The following is a 12,417-nucleotide window of genomic DNA, read 5'->3' on the forward strand; positions in this document are numbered from 1 at the left end:
TTCAGCATGTAAGGTAAGAAAAGGAGGTTTGGAACTAAGAGCTTGAAGCTCACTTACCCTACTTGCCGAGGTTATGGCCACAAGAAAAACCACCTTAAAGGACAACAGCCTCAAAGGACAGCTATGTAGAGGCTCAAACGGGGACCCCATTAAAAAGGTTAAAACAAGATTAAGGTCCCACTGCGGCATTACAAATGGAGTAGGAGGAAACATGTTTGTAAGGCCCTTGATGAACCTCAGAACAACCGGAGATTTAAATAGTGAAGGTTGATCTGGGAGGCACAGAAATGCCGATAAGGCCGAAAGGTAGCCCTTGACCGTGGCCACAGCAAAGCCCTGCTGAGCCAAGGAAAGAGCAAACTGGAGCACATTGGAAAGGTGGGCTTTTAAAGGGTCAATGGACCTCTCTGCACACCATTTTACAAATTTAGACCACCTGTAGGAGTAAATGGACTTGGTGGAGTGTCGCCTGGCCGATAAAATAACATCCACCACATCAGGTGGGAGAGAGAAGGAACTCAGATTGCCCCGTTCAATCTCCAGGCATGAAGGTGTAAGCTCTGGAGGTGGGGGTGTAGAACCTGCCCCTCCGACTGCGAGAGGAGGTCTGCCCTCAGAGGGAGACGGAGCGGAGGGCACGAGGATAGGTGGAGAAGATCTGTATACCACACCCTTCTTGGCCAATCCGGGGCGACCAAAATGACTTGGGCCCGGTCTTGGCGAATCTTCCTCAGAACCCGAGGAATCAAGGGTATGGGAGGAAACGCGTAAAGGAGTCGTGAGCCCCAACTCAACTGAAACGCGTCCCCCAACGCCCCCTGCATCGGATACTGGAGACTGCAGAATGACGGGCAGTGCGCGTTCTCGAAAGTGGCAAACAGATCCACCCGAGGAGTTCCCCACGTCCGAAAGACGTGACGAACTACCTCCGGATGGAGCCTCCACTCGTGGTCGGCGGAGAACTGCCGACTGAGACTGTCCGCACGCACGTTCAACACCCCGACCAGATGATTTGCCATCAGACAAATCCGATGGTCCTGAACCCAGGACCATAGTCGTAAAGCCTCTCTGCATAGACAAAGAGACCCCACACCTCCCTGCTTGTTGACATACCACATCGCGGTCGTGTTGTCCGTCAGGACTTGAATCGACTGACCGCGAAGGGAAGGGAGGAAGGCCTTGAGCGCCAAACGAATCGCCCGCAATTCCAGAAGGTTGATGTGAAGAAACCTTTCCTCTGGAGACCAAAGACCCCTGATCTCCAGATCTCCAGATGCGCACCCCACCCTAAGGTGGATGCATCCGTTATCACTGTGGCCACCGATGGAGGTAGATGGAAGGGCTTTCCTTGAGACAGATTGCCCTCCACGCTCCACCAAGACAGATCCGCTGCAGCTTCTCTGGAGATCTTGATCGACTCCCCGAGATCTCTGTTGTGCTGATACCACTGCTTGCGGAGGCACCACTGGAGCGCCCTCATGTGCCAGCGTGCATGGTTGACCAACAGAATGCAGGAAGCGAACAGACCGAGCAGGCGAAGGACCTTCAGAACTGGAACAACCGCTCCATTGTAGAATAAAGGGACCATCTCCTGAATGTCGAGAATCCTTTGAGGAGGAGGGAATGCTCGACACACAGTAGTGTCCAGTACCGCCCCTATGAACAGGTTGCGTTGAGAGGGCACCAGGTGAGATTTGGGCACATTGATCGAAAAACCCAAGTCGAATAACAGCTGAGATGTTACCTGCAGATGACGCTGCACCATCTCTGGGGACTCTGCCTTCAGAAGCCAGTCGTCCAGGTAGGGGAAAACTGGAATCCCCGACCTCCTGAGATGAGCAGCCACCACTGCCATCACCTTCGTGAAGACCCGAGGTGCGGAAGTAAGACCAAACGGGAGGACCACAAACTGGTAGTGTTGCGACCCAACCGTAAAACGGAGATACTTCCTGTGCGACTTCAGGATTGGGACATGAAAGTACGCGTCCTGCAAGTCGAGCGACACCATCCAGTCTCCTTGCTGCAACGCCTGAAGAACCTGCGCAAGGGTCAGCATCTTGAATTTCTCCTGCTTCAGGTAAAAATTCAAGATTCTGAGGTCCAGGATTGGACGCAATCTGCCGTCCTTTTTGGGAATCAGGAAATACCGGGAGTAGCATCCCTGACCCCTTTCCTGCTCTGGAACCCCCTCTATTGCAACCTTCTGAAGCAAGGCTAGAACTTCTTTCTGCAGGAGAAGCAGATGGTCTTCCGAGAAATAACCTTGGCAAGGAGGGTAAGGGGGAGGAAACTCCCGAAAAGGAAGGGCGTACCCAGTCTCTACGAGGTTCAAAACCCAAAGGTCTGTGGTAACAGATTTCCAACCCCGTAGAAAGTAGGACACCCGACCCCCCACAGGTCTTACATGATCCGGGATGGGGGATCTAGGGCTGCTTCCCTGAAGCTTCATTGGGAGCAGAATAGGAAGAGGAAGAAGAGGGGTTGCGCCCAGAACCTCTACGACCCCTTTGTCTCCCTCTACAGGACTTATAGAGGGGATTCTGCTGCTGTTGTTGCTGCTGCTGTTGGGGCTGCCGGTAAGAGCGAAAAGACGATCTTCCAAAACCCCTACATTTTCAAAAAGACGAACCCCTAGCAGGAGCTTGCAGTCCCAAGGATTTCGCAGTCAACCTACTGTCCTTAAATCGCTGAAGGGCAGAGTCTGCCTTTTCCCCAAACAGCTTCTGTCCGTCGAATGGCAGATCAACCAGCGTAGCTTGCACATCAGCTGAGAACCCAGAGGTACGGAGCCAAGCCTGCCTCCTCGCAGCAACAGACGACCCCATGATCCTTGCCACAGAGTCCGCAGTATCCAACCCAGATTGGATAACTTGCCTGGCAGCCGCCTGAGTGTCCGCTACAACCTCCAACAAGCATTGGCATAGCCAACAGGTCTCGCCTTTGGGACCTTATAAGTGTTTAGATAGGCAAACTTTGCACATTATCCCCCACTTATTTGCAATGCAATCGGTCTAGCTTTTGGGACCTTATAAGTATTTAGCCATGCAGCAGGCTAATATTTGTCGGGATCCTGAATGAGTCAGTTTAATTCAGACCTGTAAACATCACCTTACGTTTAGCCTTAGCCTGTCTCCTACGACTCTCCCCACTTTAGCCTCTTTTAATGATGCTCATAATTAGCTTTTTTCCAGCAGTTGTGGCTTCTTGCTTAGGTCAACATAATTCTCTTTGTTCAAGTTTTAACACTGTAAATTTGTAAAGGAGAATGTGAGCTGCACGTAGCTGCAGCAACTTTCCTGTTACTGTGCTCTGAATGCAGGCGTATTAACAGCATGTCACCTTGGTGACCAGCAGTGATCATACAAAGGAGTTAGAGAAACATTTAGCATCTAACAGACCAAACAAAACAAATGGCAATGGCAATAGGCCTGACTTTAATGGAATGTAATAGGGTAATGCGAAGCATTGCAAGTAGATAGCATGGGAATGAACATGTATTTGTGTGGTAGCAAAGAACAGTAGCAAAGAACAGTAGAATGATATCAGTGTAGGTTAAAAGGTAAAATGATAGTTGCACGGGCTAGCCAGACCTAAAATTCCATGCCCTCCTTCCATATGTGCAGTGGCCAGAGACAAACACCATCATTTATCTAGAAATCTAAAACACTTTAATAGTATTACAATGTCATGTTTGTGCCTTTGATAAATAAACAAAATAATCATAGCTGGGTGGAGAGGAGAGCAAGCACTTTTCTTTGGAAGCACACTACTTCTGCCCAATCAAACCATGCACTCCCGGCTCCCAACATGTAGGCGGGCCCAAAGCACTTACTGGTGAGTCTCACGTAATTGTCTGGCGACAGCTTCGCTATCAAGCCAAATCATAAAAACTGCCGATACATGCTCTCCCCTTTTTTGGGGGGGGGAAATTAGGGGGGGGTCGAACTGTTGTCACTCCACTGCCTGTGCTGCACACAACAGCTCCATAGAGGGCTGGCATGCTGCATGTGTGGCTGTGTCTCCAAATGAAATACCTTCTTGTGCGATTCTAATGTACACAGACAAAAAGTTGATACCACTGCAAAGACCAGATGATTATCCATTGTCTGAGGGCAAAAATGTGAATGACACTGACAAGCATTGGCAAAACCAATAAGTTGGGTATTGGCCTCTAGACTTTTGGCTTTGTCAGTGTTTCTTTTGTCACGATTTTTGCAAAACGTTATTGTTGAGGAAGCTGCTGGGCTCTTGTGTAGCAAAAAAAATGTTTCATACTTTTTTGGTCTCAAAATCACACATTGCCTTTGTAGTCCCAGAATGCCATCACTCACAGTGTAGTTAGCCGATGGCTGAAGTGGGCAAATCCACAGCCTAATACTGTAGTGGACAGAAGAAAGTGTGTGTCACAAAAGCAGACCAAAGCATAAAGTAGACTGGCTGAAAACCATTATAAGTGTATTAAATGTATAATTTTTAATAAAATCGAAAGGTCTTGGCTAACACCAGACACAACTGAGCACTGGCAAAGCCAATGCAACTGGCCTTGGCAAGCCGGTGATTTTTTTAATGTATTTTTCTTTGAATATATGCAATAGACATTAAAACTGTAAAGGCAATAAAACGTCAAATTGTCTATAGGTGGCATGCATATGTTTGCAATTAAAAAGTCAGTAAAAATGACATCACAATACATAAAATAAAAAGGAATGATAGCAGAAATTAATGCAGAGAATGGCCTATCAGCCCTGGCACTTAAGCAGGCATATTTCCAAGTAGAGGTGGACAAGTGGAAACGGAAAAGTCCATCACTCACAGTGAACAGAGCCAATGACAGAAGTGGCTGACCCACTGCCCTGTACTGTAGTGTAGGCTGTGATGCGTGGAATTAAACTATGACTGACACCTGGACTAATGGCTGAGAAGGGTTAGCCAAAAGCTAATCTGTGTATATGCATATGTATGTTTTTTTTTTTGGGTGGGGGTAGAGGGGACATGACACTGGAATGTTGCTAATGGGATCTATACGTCAGTCCTAAAAAGCTAACGGTTGGAGGTGACCGACTACTACTCTGCTTTGACTATAAGCATAACCACAATGTGAGTGAAACTTTCAACAAAACATTGGCTATAGGGGACTACCTAAACCCCCCTGTCTATGTACTGGTTTGTTTTTGGTGTTTTTTATTTATTACAAAAGATAAAGACAAACCCAATAACTGATTAAGTGTGTGGAACTTGGGGACAGTGGAACTACTCAAAAAACCATCTGGTCCCACAGAGGTGCGATTCTGACCTGGATGCACACACCTCTTCCAAGACTACACTCACTCACACAGCCTGTACATTTACACATACCCACTGACAGTGGCCAGGCGCACACACGTACACATAGCGCACAGGACAACATAGCAGCCATGCTGTCCCACTTCCCGTGCGACACCTTCATCCTCTCCTGACCTTTTACCAAACAGTTAGAACATCTAGGTCTACGTATAAAATGGAATACATAAACTTCCAACTATGAGTGCCAGCATGCAGAGTTCGGTTCTGAGAAATATCAGGACTAGGTGTCACACGTTAAGTGCACACTTGACAACTCTGGAGAGAGCACAAAGACCGCTGACACACTCCCACACACATAATAACATGGTTAACAGGGCACCACTTCTTTCCTCCCTGCGACATTACACAGACATTAGCACACATAGCCATCACATCAAGATGCCCACAGGTAAGCATTTTGGGAGCAAAATCAATTTACAAAAAAAATGAAAACCCCAGTACTGGCATGGTAATATCACGTACAGCTTGTGCATATTGTTCACCTCCCCGAAACACTAGTCTGAATTCAGTTATCAACAAGTACTTTCTAAACGAGACTTGGATTTAAAAGACTTAACGATGACAAAATGACAATAGAAGTAGAGCCACATAAGGATCAATACCTGCACTGGGAGAGTCCGGTGCACGGTACAGCTCCGGAACAGTGTCGCCGCCCTGTCCACAACAAGCCCTCCCACTTCTAGAACCAGAAAACAAGCGCGAATACTAGCAAAAAAAGTCCAAAACAAACCCAGCCCCCAAATAAATAACAAGGCTTCAATGGCTGGACAAGAAACGAAAAATTCTCCTGAAGGAAGCATTGTTAAAATACGTTTAGCGTGTTTTAAACCCAAAACTAATAATTATTGGTTGAGAAATAGTAGAAAAACAGTAAAGAAAGTTAAATATAGAAATGTAAAATGTGTGCGTTAAGGACTTGAAGTTCTCACACGATTCTTCTTTTTTTAAAGACAATTATTCTTATTTAACGTTTTTATTTGTAGTTTGATACACGTTTTCTAAATTGCATACGTATGTAAGTATTTTTTAAATAAATATAGGCTATGGTCCGACAGGATAGAGAGAAGCACCCCATTATAAGATGGACACAGCCGTTTCCTTGTCTGGTGCGGCTTGTTTCGATGAGTTCAGTGGAGCTAGAGGGAAGCGCAAGATCTGATAGGTGCATCTATTGGATAGTACTTATAAACCAGCAGCAAAAGAAAGTGATCGCGATCGCGATCAAAGCGAATGTGATCGCTTGGACGGGAGCGCTGCGTGTGGCAACTGCAAGCACGTGAGTGGTGCGCGCGCAGCAGTGATTGGCGGCTGCGCGCGTGCACGCTCACGTGCACTGTAGCTTTAGGCCACGGCAGCACTTTGAAAAGGCCAGTTATAAAATGTCTCTTCGAGCCTTTGGCTCGCGAGACCTAAAAAGGACGACTTATCCCCCTCAGGCAACTTAGGGGCCAAAGACTTAATGGAGTCCATTAGCGCATGCACATAACGCCCCAACAGGCATGAGGCATTAGTTGATTTTAACGCCATACTTCCTGTGGAAAAGGTCTTTTTGGCTGCCTGATCAACCTTTTTAGATTCCCTGTCAGCTGGAGACTGAGGAAAGGCACCCGAAGCATGCTTGGAACATGAAGCCTGCACAACCAAGCTGTCCGGAGATGGATGAGTTGACAAGAAGTTAGGATCCCCTGGTGCAACCTTGTACCTTCTTGCCACCTGCCTACACACCGCCGGTGATGAAAGAGGTTTCTTCCATACCTCCAAGACCGGCTCCAAGATGGCCTCATTGAAAGGCAACAAAGGCTCTGATGTTGAAGTTGGAGAATGCAACACTTCTGTAAGCAAGTTGGATTTGTACTCCGCAGAAGGCAGCTGCAAATCCAGAAGTTCTGCCGCCTTTTTGATCACTACATGATAGGGAGCCAATTCCTGAGGTGGAGAAGACCTGGCAGATGCATGCTCCCACTCGGAGGTTGTATCCAATCCACTAGCTTCATCAATGCCTTCAAAATCATCTGAGGAAGACTCAACCTCACCTTCTTCCACATCTATCCGATATCTCTTTTCCTCCAACACCCTCTGGGCTTCCCTCCTCGACCGGATCCGGGGAGCCGGCGTTGACGACGTCGTACGCGGCGTCGTAGGAGCCAAAGGTACCGGAGTCGGCGGTGCCAACGGCAGAGTCAGCGGCGGCGCCGATGGAGTCGGCGTCGAGGAAGGCTCCGAAGTCCGCTGGTCCTTCCGAGGTCGAATCGGATCCCCAGACGGCGCCGGAAACTGCCAAGATGGCGCCATCGGCATAAAGGGCATAAAGGGAGCCTGAGCATACTGCTGCGGCACCCCTAGTGTAAAAGCCATCGGACCCACGGGACCAGTTGGTGCTCCGGATGGGTAGGCTGCCCTATTAAAAATGCCATACATACCATTTAAGAAACTGGTAGAATATGTACCTGGAGCCGGGAACTGAGGAAAAGGAACAGGCCCTGTATCCCCTTGTGGAGTCACCGGCGTCGGCTCCGCAGTATCTTCAACCGGAGCCTCAGACTCGTCAGGCACCGGAACAGACTCCTCCTGCTCATCTTCATTCATGAAAGCATCCGACTCCACTCGAACCGGAGTCGACTCAGACGGATCCGATGACCGCGTCGGGGACTGACCCGGAGTCTGCTTCTTCGAAGGAGAACACCTCGGTGACTTCAAAGGTGAAGGAGAAGGAGACAAGCATTTGCCCCGGCGTCGAAGGGGCGAAGCCGACCTCGACCTCCTGGACCCCGAGGACTGACGTCGAGAAGAATGTTTCCTCTTCTTGTGGTGCTTCTTCGACCTCGATGACTTCGAAGTCGATGACCCCCTCCTCGACTTCTCCTTTTTCCTTCTTCTCTTCTCCTCACCGATCCTCTTCATGAAGAGCTTCGTCTTCCTCTCCTTGAGTGCCTTCGGGTTCATGCTTCTACAGCATCCGCACTCCTCCATATCATGTTCCGAAGAGAGGCACCATAAACAGTTCTGGTGTGGATCCGTCATCGACATTAGACCTCACATTCCCTACAGGGCTTAAATCCCGACTTTCTAGTCGAAGACATACTTGAATTAACAGACTAACACGGCTAAACTACAAAGTAGCCAACGAGCACTGGAAAAAAACCGTTGCGCGTCGAAGGCGCGGAAAAAAGGGAACTGACGTCATCACGCCGACGTGGGCTTCTTATGGCTCCGGTGACGTCGATCAGAGTCGCGAGCGGAGCCGGCGCATTGTGACGTCGCCCACGTCGACGTGGAGTGCTGGGAAAGAAAAGTTCCGTGGAATGCTGGCGCAGGGGATATTCACAAGGTGAGGAATCCACTGGCAGATGTATCCATCAGAAAAAGGATCTCATGCCGATTTCCTTGTAATGTCTGTAAATAAATCAAAAGCTCACCCACTTCACACCACCATAAAGGCCTTTTTGTGTATCACTGACAAGTGTACCTCAAGCTGAGTGAATATTTTCTTGATGTGTCTGAAGCAGCCTTCGGCAATCTCCATGTCTTCCTTGTAGGACTGTCCCTTGAAGATTGGCTGAGGGGCGTTGGCAAAGTACTGGTGAAAGGGGAAGGCTAGAGTGATGTCAGCCACCTCAGGAGGCACATTGGATTTGCTGCTTACTTTGCTAAGGTACTCCTCCCATCGAGACATGACCTGCAGGAGGGAACAAGACATTAAAAACAGGCATCTGATTAAAATGGGTGCATGGAGGATAATGCTTGCAAACATTTTTATTAAACATCTGGTTACTTGGATATTTTAAAATGAAATATGTAAAAATAAATCAGGCACATTTTACCTGAATATAGACAATATGAACGCCCAATTTTAAACATGGACATCAACTATTATCAAATGTGTAGATCACAGTATCTGGTGAGCTTATGAAAGAGGCATCACAACAATCACTGTAGTACAATGACTACAGCACATTCATAGTGCCTTAAGATTGCATTTTATGTTGCGATAAACTATATGTCTTGTCATGTCTTTTTTCTCCCCAACAGGTTATTTTCAAGTGTCAGAAAGTACGCCGACGCTTACACCACACACCTTAGCGCGTGTGTAGTTACCGCACAGGTTTTCACGTGGCATCCTTCACCTTTGCCACTCACTAATCACTCACCTGGTCCTGACGAAAGCCCTTTCACTTTTTTTACAGGCTGAAACATGTAGACCGCCACACAGTCAACTAACGGTAATATTTCCTAAATAGTTGCACTACACATTATTTTTAACCATATCCTAAGCCGCCAATATTACAATTTGAGGCAAGGATTCTCAGAGATATTTTTAACTTTAGTAATTCACCTCACATCACATATTTGCATGACACCAGCTCTGCTGTAATCAGGTGTCGTAGCACAACCGGAGGTACTCGGCCGCCCGGTTGGGACCCCAATGATGAAGCATGACACCAACTAGGTTGGTGTGTGAGGGGTCTTTTAATAACACCTAATGGGTCCATGTCCATATTACAAACAGTGATTGTAATCCGTACACATAGTGGGTCCGTCCATATTAAGTCTAGTATCATTTTGGGGAACGGGACGAACCCCCTGTTCTAGCCTTTGCTCTCCCCTTGATTATTTAGAGCTTATGAAAGAGTCACATTTTATTCTGAGCATTGTAATCATTTGCAATTAACTATTCATCTCATAATAAAATACAGAAAACTAACATGCTTTCTCTGTTAAATCAATAACAAGAGTCAGACAGAATATATCCTCTAGCAATTCTCAGAAATGGCTTTCTGAATGATATCATTAAAGGGGAGATTTAATTGCTGTACTTAGTGCTCAACCTTCGGGTTTTACTAATGTTAGCATGGGCCATTAATTATCTTAACATCCCTTTACAGAAAGCATTTCACAGTTCTTCTATGATTGGTTAACGGTAGGTTTTATAGTCACTAGAGCTGAAAAAAGTCCTACCTGCATTTGACTTCAACAAATAAAGATCCTCATTAAAAAGTAGTTGTAAAGTAAAATAAAAAAAGAAATAGATACTGTCATCATTACTATGCCTGAAGATACATATCAATGTGTCCAAGGAATACTTAATTCCATTATGTCTTTGATCATGAAGAAGATTTCTATAAAAATTTAAGTCTTGCATGCCACCCATATATGAAACATTTTCCATAGTGGGCCAAGTTTGTCCAACATCTCTACCCCTTGAAAATTTGACAAGCTGTCTACATTGAAATATTTATAAAATATATTCCATCCACAAAATATCTAGTAGCGCTGGCCTAAATATTAGCCCAGGCCTCCAATGTAATTTATAACTGCATCCCTGCTTCTCACGTCTTTATGAAATTATAACCAAGCTCTTTCTCTTGGGGTCTAGTGCCCGCTATACGACAAAAATGTGTGCCTGGGAACATTTTGAGCCCTAAGCTTTTTTCAAAATCTGTAAGGATCTTATTTCTATTCTCAAACACAATCTGCATTATCAATCATATTCTAACTTCAATTTGAAACCTCTGTGCCACCTTTAAAATGTTGGTCTAATGTACAGAGTCCATTATTAAACCAATGACTACACATTGACAATTGAGGCCTTTAGCAAAAACAGTGTTATCAAAAATAGGTGTGTGAGATATAAAGTCAGATTTACTTCCCTACTGCTCTACCCCAATAGCACAAGTGTTGTGTCATCAGGAAGGTGCTTCCTTACAGGCTTTACACTAGATATGGGGGACACCCATAGCTATTAGTTAGACAAGCTTTTATTTGTGGGGTAAAATCTCAAATTGTGTACATACCTCTTTATATGGAAATGGTAGGAATTTCCGTGAATGTGTTTTTTTGTGTGTATATGTAATTGAGAAATGTTTCCTGCAACAATTTTAATATCTATTTCTTGAGCTGGCTGTCAGCAGTGAAGGTTGTGGCAAATATCAGTAATGTGCTTAAACAATATCATCGCCATCATTACATTGGCACAATGCTCGGTTTACGAACCAGAATCTCAAGCCTGGCAGATTTGCTTGGAACACACAGAGAGGAGCAGGAGTCTGGAGCTATGCAACAACTTAACCGCAAATACATTTTTGATACAACAGTTCTCTCTAGCAATCAGCACAAACCATTTTGAAAGTAACTTTGATCGACACAATAGTATAGCTTTCACTGAGTTGTTTATAATTTGCCTCCCGCAACAGTGCCTTAACATTGACTAAATTCAATATTTAAATGCAGTCTGGTGGTATTTGTAATAAGGTCAATACCAGAACAAAGGGCATCACAGCATCCAATCTAGTTAATGCTCCCATTTGGAATGTTTTTTATTCACTAGCAACTTTGCCCTTCAATGATCCTATGCCTATCCTATCACAAACCACTGAACTCTATAGTATGTTTTTAGGTCTGAGTTTTGGTAGTGCAGCTGTCAAAAATACCTACTCCTCATAATATACATAAAGTCAGCTCCTTTCAACCACTGGTGCTTTTCGACCATCCTTCTTCGGCCACTGGCTTTAGACTTTGTCTTAACTCATTCCAGTGCATTATTTATCTTTCACCTAACGCTGTTAGCTATTTGTGTGTGTCAGAAGCCAGACATTGTTTTCAACCTCTGTCTCTAGAGGTTTTTCAATCTGTCTTTACTCATGCAGTTACATGATAGGCATATGGGTAAACTTGCACAGTGGAAAGATTCACTGCAAGTCAAGTCAAACTAAAATTAATCTGCAATTATTTTTTCTCTAATAGGGTTCCATGCAAATAGCAAAATAACTCTTTATCTTCACATTTGCCTCTGAGAGCAGCCTTGAAACTAGCCACATCTACAAATGACAGATGACCAGCTTCTATAACGGCACCACAAAAGGAAGTCAAGAGGTTTTTTAAGCTGATGGAAACGTCTGACATCATCAGGATGACACTGAGCTGTTACGGTTTGCACCCATGAATCTTCTATTATGCTGGGCTGCTTCCCTTCGCTATTTGCCCATGGAGCTTAATGCGTTTCTGTGGGTGATTTAGGGGTGGTGAAGAGAGTGCCCTGACATGCGCAGATAAAGCAGTTTGTTGGAGGAAGCTGCA

The 12,417-nt window shown here is 45.6% G+C and overlaps 1 protein-coding gene across 2 annotated transcripts in view; it reads right to left on the reverse strand.

Moving 5' to 3' along the window:
* AQR (aquarius intron-binding spliceosomal factor) overlaps positions 1 to 12,417 on the reverse strand; it is a 396,399-nt gene that overhangs the window by 159,392 nt on the left and 224,590 nt on the right. For both annotated transcript variants that reach the window (XM_085627198.1, XM_085627199.1), the window contains exon 26: positions 8,810 to 9,019. In XM_085627198.1, coding sequence (XP_085483324.1) covers positions 8,810 to 9,019 — 210 coding nt within the window. The remainder of the gene's footprint in view (positions 1 to 8,809; positions 9,020 to 12,417) is intronic.

The sequence above is a fragment of the Triturus cristatus genome, chromosome 9, assembly GCF_964204655.1.
Source record: "Triturus cristatus chromosome 9, aTriCri1.1, whole genome shotgun sequence".
Lineage (NCBI taxonomy): Eukaryota > Metazoa > Chordata > Amphibia > Caudata > Salamandridae > Triturus > Triturus cristatus.